Source organism: Asterias amurensis, chromosome 11, assembly GCF_032118995.1.
Source record: "Asterias amurensis chromosome 11, ASM3211899v1".
NCBI classification, from domain to species: Eukaryota; Metazoa; Echinodermata; class Asteroidea; order Forcipulatida; family Asteriidae; genus Asterias; species Asterias amurensis.
The window spans coordinates 4822908-4847119 of record NC_092658.1 but is presented as its reverse complement, the minus strand read 5'-3'; the positions used below and the strand labels follow the sequence as shown (position 1 = coordinate 4847119).

At 38.0% G+C, this 24212-nt stretch overlaps 1 protein-coding gene across 1 annotated transcript in view; it reads right to left on the bottom strand.

Moving 5' to 3' along the window:
• Positions 1 to 467: 467 nt before the first annotated feature.
• The window catches only part of LOC139943804 (uncharacterized), a 98479-nt gene continuing 74734 nt past the window's right edge, over positions 468 to 24212 (bottom strand). Inside the window, exons 77-100 of the mRNA XM_071940624.1 lie at positions 23247 to 23369; positions 21968 to 22090; positions 20977 to 21099; positions 20356 to 20481; positions 20083 to 20208; positions 19270 to 19392; positions 18640 to 18765; positions 17781 to 17909; positions 17281 to 17394; positions 16693 to 16800; positions 15999 to 16112; positions 15002 to 15115; positions 13873 to 13989; positions 13123 to 13482; positions 11944 to 12060; positions 11271 to 11381; positions 10629 to 10745; positions 9924 to 10040; positions 8558 to 8668; positions 7906 to 8019; positions 7046 to 7165; positions 5529 to 5642; positions 4861 to 4974; positions 468 to 4265 (exon numbers count right to left, since the gene is read on the bottom strand). Of these exons, the coding sequence (XP_071796725.1) occupies positions 4045 to 4265; positions 4861 to 4974; positions 5529 to 5642; positions 7046 to 7165; positions 7906 to 8019; positions 8558 to 8668; positions 9924 to 10040; positions 10629 to 10745; positions 11271 to 11381; positions 11944 to 12060; positions 13123 to 13482; positions 13873 to 13989; positions 15002 to 15115; positions 15999 to 16112; positions 16693 to 16800; positions 17281 to 17394; positions 17781 to 17909; positions 18640 to 18765; positions 19270 to 19392; positions 20083 to 20208; positions 20356 to 20481; positions 20977 to 21099; positions 21968 to 22090; positions 23247 to 23369 (3182 nt within the window). The 3' untranslated portion in view covers positions 468 to 4044. The remainder of the gene's footprint in view (positions 4266 to 4860; positions 4975 to 5528; positions 5643 to 7045; positions 7166 to 7905; positions 8020 to 8557; positions 8669 to 9923; positions 10041 to 10628; positions 10746 to 11270; positions 11382 to 11943; positions 12061 to 13122; positions 13483 to 13872; positions 13990 to 15001; positions 15116 to 15998; positions 16113 to 16692; positions 16801 to 17280; positions 17395 to 17780; positions 17910 to 18639; positions 18766 to 19269; positions 19393 to 20082; positions 20209 to 20355; positions 20482 to 20976; positions 21100 to 21967; positions 22091 to 23246; positions 23370 to 24212) is intronic.

Below are 24212 nucleotides of genomic sequence, written 5' to 3'. Positions count from 1 at the left end.
TACCCCTTGTGATTTTATCCGATTTCAGCCAAATTTCAACTAAAATGCAAGGCTTACCCCTTGTGATTTTAAGTGATTTCAGCCAAATTTCACCAAAATGCAAGACTTACCCCTTGTGATTTTCTGCAATTTCAGCCAAATGTCACCAAAATGCAAGACTTACCTTGTGATTTCACAGATTTTAGCCAAATTTCAACTAAAATGCAAGGCTTAGCCCTTGTAATTTTATGTAATTTCAGCCAAATTTCAATAAAAATGCAAGGCTTACCTACCCCCTTGTGATTTTATCAGATTTCAGCCAAATTTCAACAAAAATGCAAGGCTTACCCCTTGTGATTTTCTGCAATTTCAGCCAAATGTCACCAAAATGCAAGACTTACCCCTTGTGATTTCACAGATTTTAGCCAAATTTCAACTAAAATGCAAGGCTTAGCCCTTGTAATTTTATGTAATTTCAGCCAAATTTCAATAAAAATGCAAGGCTTACCTACCCCCTTGTGATTTTATCAGATTTCAGCCAAATTTCAACAAAAATGCAAGGCTTACCCCTTGTGATTTAAACCCATTTCAGCCAAAATTCTCCCTGTGTTTTTATCCAATTTCAGCCAAATTTTAAAATAATCCAAGGCTTTCATGATAGTTTGTAGATCATGAGACATGCACATTCCATTGAAAACTCCTACATATGGATTAGACACCTACTATAACAATGTTTTGTATCAAACGAAGTTGTGTTTTATTGGTGGATAAATGCTTCATTCTGTGCACCGACAGTTTGCAAATACATATAAAACTTCAAGTATAAAATAATTTAAACTTATATAGGTTAAAGTAAAAACACTTTATTTCTTATTTCAAAATACCAAGCCATCAAAGAACGACTTTGTTTATCATATCTTATTGCTAAGTATAACCACCTGTTTAAAAAATAAAGGAAACAAGTTCTCTATAAGTAAGTTATAAATAGAAGGAGCCAGCCAAGAATAGGCTTGCTTGCTAATTCTGTTTATGTTTTCAAGAACTGATAACTTGCAAGTGTGTACAGTACCTAGCCTGAGTATCTGACTCCCACTTTGAAGCACCTGGCGGGATCTTGTCAGATAACCTTTGACCTAGCATTCATTCAAGTACACACATAACACTTGACCCTAGCAGATCATTGTAAGTACAGTTACAATGTACCCCTGCTGGTATTTGAAGCCGACGAACAATGTCACTTCGGAGAAGAGCAATCATAAAGCAGAAATTGAAAGTTGTAAGACCAGTGCCTATCTTTATCCCGGCCGGTGACCAGGGCCCAATTTCATAGCGCTGCTTAGCGGCCGATTTTGTGCTTACTGTGCAATTTCTATTTCATAGCACTGCTAGCCGTAACCTCATGAAAATAAATGATGTCGCAATGCAAACCAATGGTAAACGCACAATATGGCCGCCCAATTTTCCTGCTAACCTGTAAAAGTTGCTTGCACTTCAGCAAATTTTTCTGCTACAGTAAGCACGAAAATTCGCTTACTGTTAAGCAGTGCTATGAAATAGGGCCCTGTTTATAAAAGGGCTTGCTCAACTGTTAATGTCTTTCTTTTGACCCGAGGGTGCTAGTTGAGCTTGTGACACCTACTAGTTGAAAGACATCAGTGAAAAAGAACGTTGGTCACGAATGGAATGAGAGACGAACAATAATGAGCAAGGTGGTGAATTGTTCTCTAGTCGTACAAGCAATATACCTGCTGAGTGTATAACCAATACTTGCTACTAAACACTTAAGCATTTCCTTACAATATCTTTTATACTACAATAAGATACACAAACTAACTGACGATAAGGATTTAATTGTGGAAGTTTGTAAGGCACAGGAGCTGTTGGTAAAAGTCAAGAAATATAGTTTCATTCGGTAGAAACATTTAAGTTGAGGTACAACAGTGGTATTTCAAAAAGGGTTTAGGTCAACAGTGAAATACTATATAAGATTACTTAAAACAGCAGTTCCTGTGCATTAAAATATTTGGTTTTAAAAATCTCTATTATTTACATAATATTTTTGTTGTTCTAGATATTATGTGTATCTGTAGATCTGATCTGTGTAATACTTCATGTTCTTCGTTAGTTCTTCAAAATATTCTCTTCATTTCTAAGACAGAAGAAACAGTACTTAAACATTTTAATTTCATGTATAATTCTAAATAAAATACTGATGTTCAACCTACACATTTTGTTGTTTGATTGTATGATAAGCGTTAATTTGCTGGAGTTGAACAAGTTTATATTTTGAAATGTGTGATCATTGATATGACATGGCTGTGATATTTTGGATTAGGTAGTGCTGACTAGGACTTGGCGACTAGCGCTACTTTAGTGGTGACTAATTGTAGCGCGACTTGTCATGTGGTGAACTTCACTCATCACCCAGTATTTGTGCCGACAGTGTTAGCAGTAAAAATTTAGATATTGGCAGACTGCCCCTCTCTTACAAACATGGCGACAGCTGCAACCAAAGTAATTTAACAATAGATTTAGAGATCTTGACAGTTTGCCTTTGTGTTAACAAACATTGCTGATTTGCTTGAACCAGAGAACAAAGTTATGCCCGTTGCTGTGTTTGATAGCATGCTGTGCTCAAACCAAAGCCTCAAAACATTTCAAAACATCACTACAAGCTAATATAAAGAACAGTTCAGGGATTTCACAGAAACATCGTTCTACGTTCTACGTGTCTATTTGTAAAAATGCATAGTTGTTGGACAAAAGGTCGGTTGGCTACAACATTATAATTTAAATAACAAAAATTCCTTGAAATGACATTAAAAACAAAATCATGATTAACATGTAAGTTTAAACTGCCTAAATCAACTCTCGTAGATAAACCCACATAATAGCAGCTTCTGCCATGTGTATAGCGTATACATAATCAATTTGACAAAATACTTTAACAATAAACAATGAACAATAAACATCATGTATAGTTCCCGATATAGCTTTGGATTTGATCTGCATCCAGCATTAATCTATGCAGCCAGGTGGATCACAGATCAACCATGCAAGGAGTTGATAAAACTTGGTGCCCGCAAAAATGGCTGACTTAACACTCTGCGACGTCAAGTGAGAACTGTCGTAACTAAAACCAACTACTTGGAGCAGTTCAATCAAACCAGAATTCTAGACAAAAATCCCCGAGTTGGAACAATGCCCCTTTTCATCCTCGGCCTCCTTTTAGGAAACTAACTAAGAACTAACATGCACCAGAGTTGCAAACTCTCCCTGATTCTGCAGAAATTTGAGTCCAAGTCGTAACACTTGTATCCTAGAGCAAGACACTTCACCACTATTGCTTTGTCCAGGATGGGACTTGAAGTTGTAGGTCATGTGTGTACAATCAATGCACGTATAAAAAACCACAGAACACACTTATCGCAAGGAGACAGGGTTCGCTCTGGTGTGTCTGGCAGTCTTTTCGTGTTTTAATATAATATTTTATTTTACAATCTCCCTGATTATGAAAACTTCTTCTCTTTGTTGTGTTAAGCGTAAATCTAAATATCTCACCGACTCTTGTACAACATCTCCCTGACTGCAAGATGTGAATGTAGGAAGCTCTGCATGTCGAGGGAAAGGCTTGTATAGTTTTATAACACCATCTCCATATAAACAGTTTCTGCACAACTCAAGAAACCTGTACACTACAAACGAGTATCATGTATACAATAGTCGCTAAGGGTCTACATTGACTTCCCAGTTTGCAGAGGCAGTAAAAATCACAAGATAATGCTCTCAACCATTTAAAATACAAAATCTACAATAAAAATGTACAATAAAGTGACAAGTAAAAGTATATGTAACTTGCAGATATTTAAAATTCTAGCAAGATTAAAAGGTCTTACGTAAAAACCACAAATATACATGTAATTTAAAAAAAAAACATGACAATTACCATAAAGAAAAACAAAAACAGAGTCGTTTTCTTGGTGACTTCTTGAATCCGAATCAGTTATTGTATAAAAATAGTGTCTTGGTCGTCATTTATAAAGAAATCTTAGTAGTTTAAGGATCTCATCTCTTGTATGGCGAGATGAATTTTGACTTTGGAGGGGGAGCTGGCTTGGTGTAGACCGTCTCAAATGGCTTCTTATTCCTTCTGTAGGTGCATAAGAGTATAACGATGAAGATGATGATAAGGATGATGAGAGCACATATTACTCCAATCCACCAGGGCTCCAATGGAAACGTGTTCAAGCCTCCTTCATCCGGAAGATTGGGGTTATTGTTGGGTTCTGGAAAGAAAAAATATATTTAGTTAGAAACAGAAACAAGGCTTCTAGTCCCATTTTTGGAATGCTGTAACAACCTGACTTGATGATGTCAAAGGAGGGGGGTATTTTTGCGTTTGTCTATTTCATGAACAGTTTGAAAACCACTGAAGTAGCATTTATTTCGTTGTTATTTGAAGATCAATTAACAATTGCTGCGTCAATAATGAACTAAAATGTGCTGAGTTTGTGGAACACAAGATCTGCAAAGCGTTACTCAATATTTATCTGTTGTTCATTTGGCATGTTTGGTGACTTTGTAACAAAAAGTGTACCCATAAATGTGGCTGTTCACTTTTGGTAATTGTTTAAAAATTGGGCTGTGATGTTGCAAATGGAAAACATTCTATAACCGGATCATGATAACACCATCCAGGCCTGATACTTCACGGAGACAGCGAACTAATGCCTCCATGCCCCCTGGTCATTGCCTTGGTGCCCTTGAAATGCTCCAGTAGAAATTAACAATTTCCTCAAAGAGTGCCTTTTACCAAGAAAGAAACGCCTTGGTGCCCTAGCCCTTTCAAAAACAAAGCATACAGGCCGGACAATCACTTACCGTTTTCACAGTTAGTTCCTGAGTAACCAGTCTTGCAGATGCACTTATAATAGTCAATATTATTAGAACAAACTCCAGAGTTCAAGCATGGGCTGCTTATACATTCATCGATATCTATAAAGGTCAAATGGAGACAGTATTCAAAAGTTAAAATTGAATAAGACAGTTATGTACAAATGTATGTAAGTATCGTTTGAAGCTTTGCGTGGTGTGGATAACTAAGAAGAAGCTATACTTAAACAGTAAATTTACGGGTACAACCATGTGTAAAACTCTTTTGTGAGAGTGTTGGCCCTGAGCAGAGCCGGTTGGCTCTGAAAAGAGCCGGTGTGGTCGTGACGTTTCGTGTGGTTTGCTCAAAGACGAGTTATATATGTGTACCTTTTGAGAGTTTGATGTTTTGTGAAATTAATATTGAAAAAGTATATGTATGTATGGGCATGCAAATCACAATCAGCCGTTACTCCCAATGAAGCTGAGATGGTTTAAGGAATGAAATACTTATGGCTCAGTGACCGGGGGTAATAATGTTAAAGCACCTTGCGCACCACTAAGTGACAGACCTGAGCACTATATAAGAAGCCACTGTTATAATTATATTGGTTTGATACGCTATCGTTCATAGGCAGAAGCCTTACTTTGGTAAGTGTTAATGAATAAATACCCACCTAGACTGCAGTCAAATCCAGTGTATCCAGACTGGCAAGCACACTGGAAACTGCCCACTAGATCAGTACAGGAACCGCCATTCCTACATGGGTTACTCTGGCATTCATTCACATCTACAAAGACAAGACAAAATAGTTCATTATTAAGTAGTTGTAACCAACAAGAACCAATTTCATGGTATTACTTAAAGGAACACGTTGCCTTGGATCGGTCGAGTTGGTCTTTGAAAAGCGTTTGTGACCGTTTGTTATAAAATGCATTATGGTTAGAAAGATGTTTAAAACGTAGAATACAATGATCCACACACGTTTGCCTCGAAATTGCGTGGTTTTCCTTTTACTTTGCGAACTAACACGGTCGGCCATTTATGGGAGTCAAACATGACTCTCATAAATGGCCGACCGTGTTTGTCGACGAGGTAAAAGGAAAACCACTCAATTTCCAGTGATACTTGTGTGGATCATTATATTCTACTTTTAAAATATCTTTCTAATCATATGCATTCTATAACAAACGGTTACAAACGCTTTTCAAAGACCAACTCGACTGATCCAAGGCAACGTGTTCCTTTAAGCACAAAAAGTAGAGAAGCACAACAAAGATATGCTTCCCATAATAAGGATACCAGACAAAATTCCCTGCCTGTGTACAGTGATTCTACCATGTGTTTTCACCGGTGCCCAAGTTCATAGAACGTGTAAGCAGCCATTTTGTCTTTACTGAGCGTCTCTTTAGCAGAATTTCTATTTCATAAAGCTGTTTACTGTAAGCTGGGGTAAATGATGGCTAACCAGCGGAAATCCAACGTGTGACATAACAATGCAAATCCATGATGAACGTACATGCTTAAGAAATCATGGTGAAATAGGTTTATGCTTGCGCACATTTTTCTGCTACAGTAAACACAACAATGTTCTCATTGGACCTTTAAAGGCAGTGGACACTAGTGGTAATTCCTCAAAATAATTATTAGCATAAAACCTTACTTGGTTACGACTAATGGGGAGCTATTGATAGTATAAAACATTGTGAGAAACGGCTCCCTCTGAAGTAACATAGTTTTCGAGAAAGAAGTAGTTTTTCCACGAATTTGATTTTGAGACCTCTGATTTAGAATTTGAGGTCTCGAAATCAAGCATCTGAAAGAACACAACTTAGTATGACAAGGGTTGTTCGTTTCTTTTATTATTATCTCGCAACTTCAACGACCGATTGAGCTAAAATTTTCACAGGTTTGTTATTTCATGCATACATGTACATGTATGATGAGATACATGTACACCAAGTGAGAAGACTGGTCTTTGACAATAACCAATAGTGTCCACTGTCTTTAAGCTGCTCTGATAAGTTGCCGTGACCTCTTTCGGCCCATTAGTTTTACATCACAGTAGCAGTAAGGTGACAGGGAGATCAGTTTACCATGCGTTCCTATAGAATATAGTTTTGTCATTCTACAGAAAAAACGCATTACTTTAACTAATAAAAGTCCAATGGGAACATGGCTTAAGGTACTTACTGATATCACATGTGTTTCCTGAGTAGCCTGGTGTACATGTACATGCATAGTCACCAGCTCCTGTATCATTACATGTTGCTCCATTCTTACATGGGTTGGATGTACAGCCTTGTCCGGGTCCTGTAAGTCAACAGTAAGAACAATGGATGAGTTTGGGTCAGTTTGGTCTCTACAATTATAACAATCAGCCCCCTACGTGTATATGCTGGTACCACAGACTGCCACAAAGTACCACACCTTACATTGAGGTCATGAGTTTGTTCTGTTTGTACAGCTACATGTACATGTAGCACTGGTACCCCACAGATGCCACAAAGTACCACACCTTACATTGAGGTCATGAGTTTGTTCTGTTTGTACAGCTACATGTACATGTAGCACTGGTACCCCACAGATGCCACAAAGTACCACACCTTACATTGAGGTCATGAGTTTGTTCTGTTTGTACAGCTACATGAACATGTAGCACTGGTACCCCACAGATGCCACAAAGTACCACACCTTACATTGAGGTCATGAGTTTGTTCTGTTTGTACAGCTACATGTACATGTAGCACTGGTACCCCACAGATGCCACAAAGTACCACACCTTACATTGAGGTCATGAGTTTGTTCTGTTCGTACAGCTACATGTACATGTAGCACTGGTACCCCACAGATGCCACAAAGTACCACACCTTCTAGGCTAGCCTTGGGTGCATGGCGCTCTTCTTCTTAATCCCAGTTCTTAACAATAATCTATACATGCCATTTTGTCAGATGTCATGCAAAAAATTCACTTGATAATTGAAGTACTTGAGTTGCTCTTGGGTGATGTCATTATTTGATAGGAGTGTATGAGGAATCGTTATATAACTTACTGAATTGACAGTTGTCACCCATGAAGCCATCTTCACACAGACATTCATACTCATTCAGCTTATCAATACATGTGCCTTTGTTGATACACGGTAAGCTTGCACATTCATTCTGGTCTGTCAAATCAAAATCAAAAAGTAAAATCAATTGTTATTTTGTAATGGAAAAATATGGTCTTTGTTGCAATACCAAACAAAAGCACTTCGTATTGCTATTTTACTAATTAAATGCAATTCATAAAATTGTGTGTTTTGGCCATTTTCTGTTTTTTTCTCTAAATATTTTTCAAAAAGTAGGGGCTTTACAATAGTTTGTACAGTTTTTAAATTATTGAAGATTGAATCAAATTCCTCCTCCACGGGAAATAAATAAATAAATAAATCAAAATAAAAGACGAGAATCATCACTTAATGAATCATTATCATATTTATGGAAGAAACAAAATATTACAAAAAGAAGGACATGACAAGTAATTACTCGTAAATATCCATGAAGATCCTTGTCATTTGATTGGAGGATTGTAGGTCAAAGGAAGAAAAACTATTTCTCAAAATTGATTATTCTAGTTTAAATTTATTTTATTTTGTTTGTTAAAAAAAAAAAAAAGAGGAGGCAGTGGACACCAAACAGTTTGTTAAAATTATTTGGCCTTACCTGTTTCACATTGATCGCCAACGTAGCCCGGCACACACTGACATACAAATGTACCGTCATCCAGAGGTATACACACACCGCCATGAAAACAGGGCTTGTCTACACAGGCAACTACATAAAGGAAAATGAATCAATACAAGATGGTCAGAGCTCAGTTATACACATTCTCTATGTGATGCACACTTACAAACCCGATTCAGACTTCCTGCAAATGCGATAAGAATAATGACGTCATAAATTCACAACGAATAATCCTAACAATTGAACTTGTGTTCAACTCTTGCAAAGCATTCGCTGCGAACACAGCCATGTGATGTCAAAATTTGCTTCGCAATTGCATTTGCAGAAAGTATGAACCGGGCTTAGGTGAAGTAGCAGTAAGCATTGCAGTACAAGGACTTTGTCATGTGAGGCAACTTTTGCAGGCAACTTGGAAGCAACCAACTGCAGTTAATGCTACAGGACCACTTTGGCAACACATGGGCAATTTTTCAAACAACGTCTTACGATTCCAGAGAATAACATGTACGCATTTAGAGACACTGGACACTATTGGTAATTGTCAAAGACTAGCCTTCTCACTTGGTGTATCTCAACATTTGTATAAAATAACAAACCTGTGAAAATTTGAGCTCAATCGGTCGTCAAAGTTGCGAGATAATAATGAAAGAAAAAAACACCCTTGTCACACGAAGTTGTGTGCTTTCACATGCTTGATTTCGAGACCTATACATGTAATTCTAAATCTGGTCTCAAAATCAAAATAGTGGAAAATTACTCGAAAACTACACTACTTCAGAGGGAGCCGTTTCTCACAATGTTTTATACTATCAATTTCTCCCCATTACTCGATACCAAGAAAGGTTTTATGGTAAGAACTATTTTGAGTAATTGCCAATAGTGTCCACTGCCTTTAAAATGAATGGATTCTCTTCTTGGTGATTGCTGGAACTGGTTGCCTATAAATTGCCTCATGCCCCTTGGACCTCGGGCAAAATACTGTACATTTTGTTAGTTTGTTTTCTTATAGTGTTTGTCAATCCAAGACAGGTTCTGGGCTGATGACAATTTTTCTAAAATGTTATTAAAAAATTCAATTTTCCTTAACCACTAGCTATACTTCAATCAGGGCCCAATTTCATAGAGCTGCGTTGTTGTGCTAAGCAGAAACAAGCAGGGAACCAGTCACACATTGTACATGTGACATGGTAGTTTGGCTGCTAACCCCTATTCTGGACAGCATAATTTTGTTGTGCTTAGCTACTTTGTTTTTACCTAAGCAGCTCAATGAAATTGGGACCTGTTTACGCCCAAAATTGAAGCACTTATGAAATTAAATAGACAGAGCCTATAGGTGACTAGTTACCTGGTGTTTCACATATGTCTCCAGCGAACGCATTAGAACAGCTACAGTAGAACTGATTGATACCATTGATACATACACCACCATTCAAGCAGGGATTGGAAGCACACTCATCTACATCTGTAATAATGAGAAAATAAGAAATGAAATAAATACATATATCTCAATTTCAATATGTCGTTATGAAGAGGTTTCGATGCCTTTTGTCGATCAAGTTTTTTTTTTTTGCCATGACATGAATCCCTGCTCACTGTAAATGAAGATGTATGTAATATAATTTAAAGGTAAAAGTTTCAGCTTCAATAGTAGTCAAGTTTTTGAGAACACAGTGAAAATCACAGCGCGATGTTTTCAGGAGAGTCGTGTAAATACCAGGGGTTGATTTCACATAGAGTAAGGACTAGTCCTAAGTTAGGACTAGTCCTAGGAGATATTAAAAACGTATGGCTAGTCCTAAGTTAGGACTAGTAGCTCATCCTAACTTGAGACTAGTCATAACTCGTTGTGAAATCCACCCCAGTACTTGTAAATACGTTGTACATGTACATGTTATGTAAAGTCATTGTTGTCTCCTGAGACAATTTTTTGTGTGTGTGACAATATTTTACTCATTTCTCAAAAACTAAAGCACCTCAGCATGTAATATTTTAAGGGACGCTTTCTACTATCGTTATCTTCTTCTCTCTAGCAATCTTGACATATACTTACCAGTTTCACATAGTGTTCCCATATAACCACTGGTGCAGTTACATGTAACGACACCTCCAACATCAAGACACTGCCCTCCATTGTAGCATGTATCACCCAAGCATGCTTGAGTTACCACTGTGTGTGAAAACAACAAACATTAAATCAAAGCTCGGTAAACTTGAATAAAATGTATGCGTCACATGTGCTACAGAAGTCGATGTTAATCATTTGATGAATTTCACTCTAAAATTGTACATTAACGATCTTATAGCACTTAGCCGATGACATACAACTAGGGCAAAAGTCTGATAACAGATATGATTTTATAGATGCTTAACCGATCTATGTTAGCACTGTAAACATGTATTCAGTACTTTCCCGAGTTCTTTGAAACAAATTTCACAGGCATATCACTCGGGTTGGATTCGAACCCACGACCCATGCAATTCTAGAGCAGTGTCACACCAACTAGACCACCGAGGAATCCCACCCGAGTAATACACCTGTGATATTTTATCACAGGACTCGGGAAAGTACTGAGTGTACAGTGCTAACACACATCGGTGTATGGGTTAAAACCAAAAATAATATGCGACATCCCGCTGCAAATTAAACATCTGTTACCTGTAGAAGTTTAGGCTTCATAAATATGATACTTACGTGTTTCACAGCGGTCACCTATGAAGTTGTCCACACACATACATGAGATTGTACCATGGGATAACTGGCTACAGGTTCCACCACTAAGACATGGGTTTGGATTACAGAAGCCTACAATCACAAATATACAGAATAAACAATATCAAAAATACTGTCAATTTTTGTAGAGAGAAAACATTACCTTATTGATCTTTCTATTATTGATAAACAAACAGCGTTATTGGCAAGGACGGTTCAAAGTTAGCAGCCCAGAGCTGTGTAGTGGAAGAGCTGCAGCAAGGAGGGACCAGTTTTCTTTGGTGGATGCCAGTTTTTTATTTAAAACAGAGCACAACTTGACATGTCTGGCACCCTGTGTGCGCACATGTGTTTTGTTTGGACTAAAAATGGCTTATAATCGCAAGTTGTAGCAAGCCTCTCAATACACAGCTCTGATGCAGCCTACATCCCTGAAAGAATTTGAATAGGCTACAAACTTCTTACAAAACAACCGACACATGTGTGGGTTAGTTAAGGATGACCTAAGGGTATAATGTTGCCCACATGGGATGGTATAAATAGTTGTGAAGGTTATATACTTACTTTGCTTCTCACAGAGTGGGCCTCCCCATCCTAAGGGTATAATGTTGCCCACATGGAATGGTATAAATAGATGAAAAGGTTAGATACTTACTTTGCTTCTCACAGAGTGGGCCTCCCCATCCGAAAGGACACACGCATACAAAGCTTTCAATGGTGTCTTGACAGGTACCTTCATTCATACAGGGATCACTGGCACATGGTTCATCAGCTGTAACGACACAAACAGAAACAGGGAATCAAGTTGGAGATTCCAACATACCGGGGTGAATTATGGCGAACGCTAACTCACTTTTTTTCTCACAAGAGCTACAATAAATCTTGGTGTTTGTGTTGTGAGCGCCTTTAATGACTTTGTTGTCAGGTCGCTGTTTTCATGTGACAATGATATTTTAAAAAAGGAAACCGATAACTTCAATAGCTCAAAATAGTTCTAAAAAATTGTATTGTGTAGAGGGACAGAAACTTGAAATACTGACAAGAAGAGGTCAAGTGTTGCTCATTCTAAGAAGGGTGGTTTAGATATCAATTAAAAGTTGAACTAAGAACAATTTTACAAGAGCAGGAATTGAAGCAACAACCTTCAGATTAACATAGCAGCACTCTACCAACCGAGCTACTGGCTGCCGCTTCCAGGGTTGTATCGTAAACTTGGGTGTGATCCCTGGCTACGCGGCAGAAAAACAATTGTATGGCTTCTGACAGGCACCTCCGAACAAAGATATTGACAAATTAGGGACACCACCAACAAAGGCTATGTGACTCAGTTGGTAGAGTTTCTGCACGTTAATTCGGAGGTACCTGGTTTGCAGATACCAATAGCAAATATTTGTTTAACCCCAAATCATAATTTACCAAGTCAGTTTCACTTGTTTTTTGTTTCACTTAATACCAAAAAGTTTATAAGAAAGTATTTGCAAGACAATCAATGCTGTTTTTTAGTTTTTTTTTTTTATGCAATTTGCCAGACACACAAGGCCGGAAGGCCATTTCAAGGTGTTGGCTACAACTATTTTATTCCAGAGGCCGTTGCCACCTACTCCTAGGGCTGAAACAGGGTTACCCCCTTTACAGTCCATACGGATGTAGGCTTGGGTATCATCAGTCCGAAGCCTGGCAGGTAGAGCTAAAGCACTACCTCCCCAATTTTATGTAGCAAGTGTCACGACCGGGATTCGAACCCACACTCTGCTGATCAAACACAGGAGCTTGAATCCGGTGCTCTTGACCGCTCGGCCATGACACGCTGTGCTTTGTTCTTGACATTACTTACATATTAAGTCATTATCTTTTATCTCGATCTGAAACCCAGCAACTGTCTTGCTATCATCGGTAGTGAACGTGATCCAGAGTTGATTGCTTTGTGTGATGAAGTTACTTGGAACGACGACTCCAGAGTGCCTGATGATTCGGTTATCTACAAGAGCAGGGTCTCGACCGTTGCCAGCCTCTAGCCAATCATAATTCAGCTCTGTCGTGAAATTGATGAAGACGACACGGAGGCGTCGACCGAGAGAGATGTCCACGATCCAACGACAGTTAAGATCGTTCTCGTAATTCTCGGGGTAGTTTGGTGAGGAGATTGTGATGAGACCATCATTTGGAAGAGTGTAGTTGACGACGCATCCAATAGCTGAAACACAACAATCAGTTTTCTTTAATAACAATAAATACATAACTCTTAACTGCAATTCCAAAGAATGATCATTGCGCTTCAAACATTATTACCCCTTGTCACCTGGCCATATATTTCACTCCTTACATCATCTCAGCTCCCTTGGGAGAAAGCCTTTTTTGCCATTACGATGTATAGTGCATAAAGCTAAATCAATCACAAGTAACATCTCTGCCCTCACCGGTACCCATTTAACCCTAGGTGATGAGAGGGCACCACAGCAAAATACACAGAGTACCACAGCAAGTTGTGGATGGCATGTGCTAATTCAATAGACAAATGTCAAATGGTCAATATTATAATTACAGTTACGAGAAGCCAATACTACTGGTTTTGTTAGTGACTTACATGTTTCACAGTTAGTACCGATGAAATCTTTGATACAGCTGCACAGATATCCACTGGTGGGAAGCTGTTGACATGATCCGCCATTCAAACAAGGTTTCAATTCACATTCATCGATATCTACAAAATTAAAATAATAATAATAATAATAATAATAATAATAATAATAATAATAATAATAATAATAATAATAATAATAATAATAATAATAATAATAATAATAATAATAACAAGTTCTTATATAGCGCATTTCACAATAAACTGTATCAATGCGCTTTACATTAGTCCCCTGGTCATTGGGCCAATAAACATCCCTTTAATCTTTCTCAGCTCCCATTAGGGAGTATACAGCCCCGAGCTGCCGTGGCGCTCCGAAAGCTTTTCATTCACAATATCAACCTCTACCCTCGCAGGTACCCATTCATACCCCTGGGTGAAGAGAAGCAATTATAGTAAAGTATCTTGCTCAAGGACACAAGTGTCACGACCGGGATTCGAACCCACACTCCGGTGAATTAGCACCAGAACTTGAATTTGATGCTCTTAACCACTCGGCCATGACACTCTACAATAACAATAACATTAATAATAAAATGTGGTTCTTACATAGCACACCTGTTGGGCCTCTCAAAGCGCTCAGTATTGTTTCCTGCAAGGTACGTGTATGTGGAGAAAAGCTTTGAAGTAGGAGACCTTTCCCTTCATACAGCACCATGTAATGGTTTACAACGTGCTGTAGCGCACTATGCAGCCAATTTAACCAGGAACACTGGGGCGAGCCCCCTTCTCTTTACAAAAACGTGCACTGTATATTTTTTAGTGCATTATACACAATGCGTAGGACCTACAGCTTTACATCCCATCCAAAGAACACAGCAATGACTGTTAAGTGTCTTGCTTAATGACACAAGCGTCATGACGGGACTTAACCCCCACTATGCTGATCAGAAACACCACAGTTTGAGATTAGTATCATTTAAAAAGGCACTCTTTTTGTTCAATATTTGTTAAATTGGACGTCAAATGAAATTTGATGTCAAATGAAACTTGATGTCAAATGAAATTTGATGTCAAATTTGAAGCCAAATGATTTGCCCACTGTGTTATGGCTGTAGTGGACATATATATTTACCTGTTTCACACATAGTACCAGTGTAGCCTTTACGACAGGAGCAAGTGAAGGAACCAATACTGTTGACACATGTCCCACCATTTTGACACGGACCACTTAGACAGTAGTTGATACCTATAGAACAAAGAATTTATTGTCATGGTTATGTAAAATAATGACAATAATGTTACTTACATGTACACCAAGGTTCTCCCCATGCACAAGGTTTATAAGTTCAGTTTAATTAACAACTCATTTTTTAAAACAGATAGATTCCTTAGGCAAATTACAAGTATCTAACATCAGGTTAAATCAGTGTTTATAATGCCATGGTGCTTCATTCAAGTGCAATTTTTATTGAATCCCCCAAAACGTTTGATGACGTCACATCAAAAATGTTATGGTCTATGGTCTACATATTTTTTGTAAAGAGAAGTTTGAGTTAATTCCTGAAATTTGATGATAAAGATTATATTATGAAGCCATTCAATATTTAAAAATCAGAATATGGGGATGGGTTTTGTTGGTCAAAAAAATAAATAAAAATATGTATATATATTATTTTGCATTGACTATTCTGAACGGCCCCGTACATTTAAAAACCATGGTACTCAGTTGTTGTTATTGCCTTTTTTCTGTTATCTGTCTACGGTTCACTTTTTAACTTTCTATTTAGGCCAACTCTTTCTCTATTGTACTGGTTAAATTTCAACGTGGTATTTTATAGTGTTTTTTTTATGTATAGACCTTATGCACTTGACGTCGTTTTAGTAGGGGGCCCTTACCTAGAGGTCAAAAGGAGGATGTTCATTGGCCAATCCTATGCACTGCGCGCACAAATCTGTGCGTTTCGATTGTTTCATCACAATTTTTTTCTCTTAGATGGCGGCTGGATGACATCAATGCATAAGGTCTTTACAAAATAAAGTAGGCCAAAAATATTTCCGATGCTGGGACAATAAAGCTTTATTGTATTGTATTGTAAAAGGAACTGAAGTGAAATATCTACATGACTTACGTATACTGCAATCATCGCCCTCATAGCCTGTTGGACAGTCACATGTATAATGGGAACACATGTTTTCACATGTACCACCATTCTGACATGGAAAACTGCTACACAGATCCACATCTACAAATAATAAATACATTTCAAAATAACAATTGTTAGCTAGATCTCTTTGTAAAATTCAATTCACAAACCAATCTGATGTTTGTTTGTGACATGCACGTTGACACTAGAGGGCACTAGACACCTTTGGTAAGTGTCAAACACCAGGGGTTCTCACTTGGTGTATCCCAACATATACATACATAGATAACAAATATGTGACAATTTGGACTCAATTTGTCTTCAAAGTTGTAAGAGAATAATGGAAGAAAAACACCCTTGTTGCACAATAGTGTGTGCTCTCTGATGCCTAAGAAAGGGCTTCAGGCGATTTCCATTTCATAGCGCTGCTTATCGTAAGCACACAAAAAAGCAGGCTAACCTTACAGTGCTTACAGTATCAAAATGAATGACAAAATAATGCAAATCCATAGCGAACATGCGGGCTAGGCACCCAAGTTTTTCTTTCTAACCTGTAAAATATAACTATCTTTCAGTAATTTGTTTCTACTACAGTTAGCACGAAAACCTTGCTTACCGTTAAGCAGTGCTATGAAATTGGCCCCTGAACAGCATAGGTTAATTTAATGTGTATACTCACCGATTTGGCAGAACAATCCAGCGTGACACTGGTCACATTCACATCTAAAACCAGACGCTAACCGGACACACGTTCCACTGTTACTACATGGATCAGGACTGCATACATCTGTCAAATATACAAATCATTTGTTTTATTCAAATGTACCACTTCAATTGGATAGTGTGGAGATAAGTATCATATTTGCCAGATTTGTTGTACAGTTAAATGTTGTTTATTTGTTCATGTTTAATATGCATCCATCCTGTAAATTGGCACTTGCGCTGTTGGATGTTGGGAAAAAAAATATATATACATATTTAAATAAACATGCAGTTCTTATCAAATGCATAGTGTCTTACAGTCATTAACTTCTACTGCATGTAACATTCTACTTGAAAGTTATAGTAGATTTTGATCGTCAATCATATACCGAGCTTTGTTATTCAGGCTCGACAAAATGCGCCATGCGGTGAAATTTGCCATGCTTAACAGAAGAGTGGATAATACGTATTGATCTCAATAGAACAACACGCTTGTCTACAGCCTGTCTGTAAATAACAACAAACAACATGATGTTGAAATGTTGACTTTGTAAATAATGCATACCTTGCTCACAGTCGCTCCCTGAATAACCGTCCAAACAACTACATGTGTAGGTTGTGCATAAATTCTCACATATTCCATTGTTGTTACATGGGTTGGATGTGCACTTGTCAACCGCTGAAAAAAAAATAAATATAAACAATATATATTTGTTGAGGGGCATTGAATGATGAGATATCAATGTATATTTGGTTTGCATTAACACCATAAGTATATCTACTATTTATTTTACTATCCTTGAGTAGAGTTCAGAACTTGAAATCTACTCATGAAATCTTTCTCAAACAATGGAGGAAAATGAACACATATGTCGACAAAATAGGGAGTCCACCAACTTAGAGCTAGTTAGCACAACTAGTAGAACATCAACATTTGAACAGGGAAGTCACATGTTTTGCTTTTCTAACGTAGTACATTTCAGTTGGTAAGCAGTTTGCAACAACTAATTCTATTTTTTCTCAATCAGTCATCAAAGATGAGTACGTGACTAATCAAATACTTACGAGTTAAGCAGTTTTTGCCTGTCCAGCAAGAATTGCATGCGCAACGAAACTCAAACGCATCAGGACATTCACTTATGCATAGACCACGATTATTACATGGATTGGTGTTCAGTGCACACACATCTTGAACTGAAAAAAAAGACAAAATATTTATCATTTATTCACAAAAGCAAAAATACGTGTTGTTAGTTGTTTTGAAAATAACTAGTTTTAAAACTTTGGTGCATAAAAACTTATATCTTTTGACCTAATTACATTTCAAAGTGAAATGTTTTCCCAGTTGCTGAGTTTTATCAAAAGCTGCTGTAGACTTCAAACCAATGTTTTTTCCCCACTAATTTTATGTGATACCAACGTGTAAATTCCCTTAAACTGGAGACAAAACTGACTAGCTCATTACAGGATTTGGGTACTTTTTGTAACACAAAACACAATACCCACAGATTTACGTTAAACTTACAATGTTTGAAGATATTGATGGTAGAAAGCGTACCTAAAAATATTAGTTACTGAGTTGCTGTAGTTTTTGAGTAATGAGTAAGACAATTTCATGAAAATACGTTTTTACATGCAAAAAAAAATTTTCTTCTCATGATCACCGAGACGAAAATTATTTTGATGACATTGTTTTTTTTCTCATTTTTCAAAAACTACAGCACCTAAGTAAGTAATATTTTCAGGGAAACATTCTACTAGCATTATCTTCAAACTGTGTAAATTTCATGTAAATCTGTGGACATTGTGTTTTTTGTCCTACAAAAGTACATAGACCCTTTAATGGTTTGAAAACATGTACTGTTTCATTTGTAGAATTTGATTATTCTCATGTTTATATGGAGACTGATTTAAGTCTGGTTACCTGTATTACATATCATTCCATTGTAACACACTGGGCATTCGCATACAAAGACATTGCAGTTAGTTCCACTGGTTAGGCAGGTTCCTCCTTGCAGGCACGGATTGGCTTGGTCACAAAATGCAGATGCTAAAAAAAAAAAAAAAAAACACACACAATTATTTCATTTCATTATTAGAATTGAGTATTTGTGGGTTCCTACAAAATGTAAGTAAAACCAGTGGAGACTATTGATACAAATGTACATTAATTACTCAAAATAATTATTAGCGTAAAACGTTATTTAGAACGAGTAATGGGGAGCTGTTGAAAGTCTAAAACATTGTGAGACCCGGCTCCCTCTGAAGTAACGTAGTTTTTGAGAAAGAAGTAATTTTTCACGTATTTGTCTTCAAGACCTCAGAATTAGATTTTGAGGTATCGAAAATTAAGCATCTGAAAGCACACAACTTCATGTGACAAAGGTGTTTTTTCTTTCATTATTATCACTTAACTTCAAAGACCAATTGAACTCAAATTTTAAACAGGTGTTTTGTTATGTATAGGTTGAGATTACACCAAGTAAAAAGACTAGTGTTTGACTATTACCAATAGTGTCCAGTGTCTTTAACAGGAGCCAAGATAACAACTTACACTCTGTGCATGTAGATCCGGTCCAGCAGCCCGAACATTGACATGTAAACGCTGTACAATCGTTAGCATCTGGCACACATACACCTCCATTCTCACACGGGTTGACGGTACATGCATCTGACACTGCAATGATACAAAAAAACAACCCAAAGTTACTCCTCACTGCTTATAACATCAGCAATTGCGATTGTGGCACATCACCCCTATCAATGAGTGCATTCTTCCTCTGTGTCGACCCCGCGGTGCTCACTCGGTGAGCCCCTGACAAGAGCTAGTCGAATGATAGCTCACTCTGTCGTGGTGACGTCATGCACCTGGGGCCAGCCCCCAAGTGACCCACTCCACAAGCAGGGCACTTGCGGCTGACCCGAGTGAGCCCCTGGAATGACGTCAAAGCTATTTGAACGTACCGGGGGCAGACCGGGGTCGACCCAGGGAAGCTAATTGAATGCACCCTATGTCATACATTCCATGATGCCTAGCCCCTGAGGAGCAGTGCTGCCTTGAAAAGTCTGTGCCATTGACTTTTGTTAAACATTTGAAAAGAGCATAATCTTTGTTATAATGCAGATAAAAACTCATGCTGATATATTATTTGGTTTCAAAAACTTGGAAAGCTGAAACACCAAGAGATTTGACAGAATAAGACAAAGAAAAACGAGTTTAAATTTCAGTACATTTTCAGTCAATGCTAAATCAAACCCTTTCTTTATGTTAATTATCAGGAAGATAAAAACATACAAAAGGTACACTCAAGTACACATCACAGCGAAAATTTCACGACAATTTCCAACAATTTCACGAAGTACTTACCGATTTCACAATTATCACCAGTTCTGCAGTTTGAACATGTGCAGACGTATCTGTCACAATCACCAGGAATGTGACTACATATACCTCCGTTACTACACGGATTCATCATGTCACACACATCAGAAGCTATGGGTTGAATAGAGAAAAACAAATAAAGCATTAATTCACTATAAAACAGTTTCATTCAATTCAACATAAAGAAAAAAATATAGGTCAATAGGTTAGCAGTTTTCATCAGCTAATTTGATTTTGTTACAAGTGAAATAGACTTACAATCCTCACACTGCACACCGTATCTGCACTCATTACACAGACATGAAAACAGGTAGCAGCTGACGCTATCTGGTACACAGAGTCCATTGTTGCTACATAGCTCAGCGGTCTGGCATGGATCGAAACCTGCAACAAGAGACAATCAGCGGGATTACACATAGGTTCTACAAAGCCAACTTATTCACTATACTAGAGAAGATGATGAATAAAGTTTCAGTTGAAGATGTGGCAGGAAAACCCCAGGGAAAATCAACGCAGTCAGGCAGTGGCAGAATTCGAACCAGGGTCCTAGAGGTAAAAGGCAAGGAAAAAGATACCACTACGCCAGCCGGACCACCCACACAAGCTTGTTTACGCCTGCAACTGTGGACCTCCTTTTGTCCCCTCTTTTGTGCATACTCCAACTTTTTTTGCAACAGCTCCCCTTGGGTTTTCTACACGTTTTCAAACTATGGACCTTTCCCCGACACCATGGGCCCTATGGTTCTCTTTTGAGGTCCCCAGTGTGAATGTGTATACAGAAATCTTTCTGTCTATTTCAAACTACATGTAGCAAACAATAACCACTTGGGGTTTCTGTTCACCCTTTCATAACGCAAAGTGATGCAATGCAATACTCACGTGTAGTACATGTCGGTTGGTTATAACATAGTTCACATTGGCAAGTGAATCCACTGCAGTCATTGGTACTCGGTGTGCATGTACCACCATTCTCACATGGGTTACCACTGCAACCATTGCTCTCTGCAGACAAAATCAAAACAATTAACAATAAATAAAAAAAATCCACTCATATCTTGAATATCGTAATTGTATGAATCTGTGCCAATTGTCTAAACCTTCAGGAAAAACCACTCAAACTAATGTAGGTTTTCACTAACTACATGTATAGCTATTTTCAGATTGGTTGGAATTTAACGTACATTACAAAGTCATAAAAGCCATGTATTATATTATCTCGTTCACATGATCTGAGAAATCCAATAGACATTATGCATTGACCACTTCAAGTTGCTATCTCAGAGAAATAAATGTTACTTTTTGCCAAACATGTACATTAAAGACCACTTTTGATCAATATGACTAAATTTACCAGGAGCTCAACAAAATTCAAAAGCAATTTTATCGAACCAATACAAGTTGCACCAATGACCCTATAGCTCTGAGCTTGGCCTGTTCAGTGGATAGGATAAAGATAAATACGATAAGCACATAAATAACAGCACAAGAACAGACCACGAATGAATTTTGCAACCAGCTCACTCCAGGTCCCAATTTCATAGCGCTGCTTAGCGGCCGATTTTGTGCTTACTGTGCAATTTCTATTTCATAGCGCTGCTAACCATAAGCACACAAAAAGGCATGCTAACCTTCCGGTGCTTACCGCACGAAAATAAATGACGTCACAATGCAAATCCACGGTAAACATGCAATATGGCCCCCTAATTTTTCTGCTAACCTGTGAAATACGCTAAGGCTTTAGCAAATTTGTCTGCTACAGTAAGCACGCAAATTTGCTTACCATTAACCAGCGCTATGAAATTGGCCCTGGACAGCAGCAATGTTTTTAGGACGGCAGCAATGCTTTCAAGATTCCAGATTAACATCTTACCGATCTCACAGTTGAGTCCAGTGTAGCATCCATCACATTGGCATGAATACTGTGTACAGCTTCCTGGTAGTAAGGAACACTGACCACCGTTTGCACATGGATTAGGATCACATACATTCAGCTCTAAAAGACAACAACAAGAAGCAAGAAAAAATTACAAAATATACGCAAACACAATACATTTATGAATGAAATAAAAAACTTAAATCCCCTTGAAGGCACTGGACACCTTCGGTATACATGTATCTTGTCAAAGACCATTGCTCTCACTTGGTGTATCTCAACATATTCATAAATTATCAAATCTGTGAACATTTTGACTCGATTGGTCATCAAAGTTGCAAGAGAATAAGAAAGAAAAAAACACCCTTGTCGCACAATTGTGTGTGCCTTCCGATGCCTAATCAATGTCTTCAGGTCTTTTAATATTTGACTGAGAAATAAACTCTTTCTCACGAACTATGTAACTTCAGAGGGAAGCTGTTTCTCACAATGTTTTAAACTATCAACAGCTCTCCATTGCTTGTCTACCAAGTCAGTTTTTATGCTAACACTTATTTACAGTAATTAACAATAGCATCCAGTGCCTTTAAGGTGATCCCTGATGCCACTATTGTGACATAGTGAGATACGAATTGGTGTCTCAAGAAACACACTTACATAGTAGGAGGGTTCAAAGTTTTTACATTTCGACCCAATCAGAGACTTAATTCTCAAAGGTTAATAGTATATTTAGATTAGAATCTGTTACAGCTCATTACCTAACCATTTATCAAACACTTTCGATCAAACATCAAACACTTTCGATCTGGCTGGCAGCCAAAGGCGCCCTTGCGGATGCCTGATTCCCAAACAAGTTGTAGCTGCGTCCTTCGCAAGTCAGCTCTTAGCTGTGAGTAAGGATGATTAGCCACCCCCCCCCCAAATTATTATTATTATTATTATCTTCATTTCACTTAATTTATTCTGGTGATGAAGCCAAGGACTCTCAGCAAAGCAAACTTAATCACTATACGAGTCAAGAACCCAATGGAGAGAAGACAAGGAAGGAAATTTCAGTTTTAGATGTGAGAGGAAAACCCCAGAGAACTATTCCAGTCAGGCAGGGACTGATACTTGTATAGCGCCCCGAAGAGACTTGAACCGGGTCCTAGAAGTGGAAGGCGAGCGAGACACCATTACGCCAACCTGACCACACAATATTATTATTATATACACAATGAGTCCATAACTAAGGGAAGTAGTTCATGATGAAGTTAGCTATTGTAATGCTACTTACCTGCAGTACATGTAGCTCCAACCCAGCATCCGGAACATACACACTCAAATGAGAAGCAGCTGTTAGGAACGGTCAAGCATTGACCTCCGTTCTGGCATGGATTGGCAGCGCAAGGCTCAAACACTGCCGATAAAAAACAACAGATCATTAGTATAAACACAATAATAATTAGTTCTAAATCAGTATATAGCACATTTTACAAAACCGTATCAATGCGCTTTACATTAGCGCCCTAAAGGGTCAATTTCACAAAGAGTTAGGACTAGTCCTAGGAGATATTAAAAAATTAAGGCTAGTCCTTGGTTAGGACGAGTAACTCGTGCTAACTTGGAATAAGACTAGTCCTAACTCTTTGTAAAACCCACCCCTGGACACTGGACCAATAACATTCCAGTAATCTTTCTCAGTACATAGCAGAGTTGCTGATGTTTACATCTTAGAGTCTGGGAGATTTTGTACACCAATCAGTAAGATATTTAGAATTACATTTATAATAATAGGGAAAACATTTCCATAGTAAGGGAGATTTAAAAAATTTGTTTTTCAGATCATGGAAAGATTGATTTATTTACAGCAAACTTTGTCTATCATCAGCGAGCGATGACAGCTCTGACATAGTTTTGCGTTAATAAATGTATTTATCAATGTCCTGAAAGATGGTCAATTTTATGCTGAATGGCTTCAAGCAGGAACTATCTATTGACCCCTTGCACGCGTGTCACACGCGGCGACTGATGCCACGCTCACCATGTTGGTGGGCAGTTAGATTTACGTGTATTAACGCCGCGTCGCCTAAAACGCGCACTTCACTGCATATTGCACAGCATTCTCAATGCATAGAGTTATATATGAAAACGCACAGTGAAATTGCCCACCAGTATGGCGCATTCAAGATTTTTCTGATGATGACGTCAGGTGAAATGGGTCAATAGTCACAACGTTAGAGGACAATAAAATAAAGAGGCA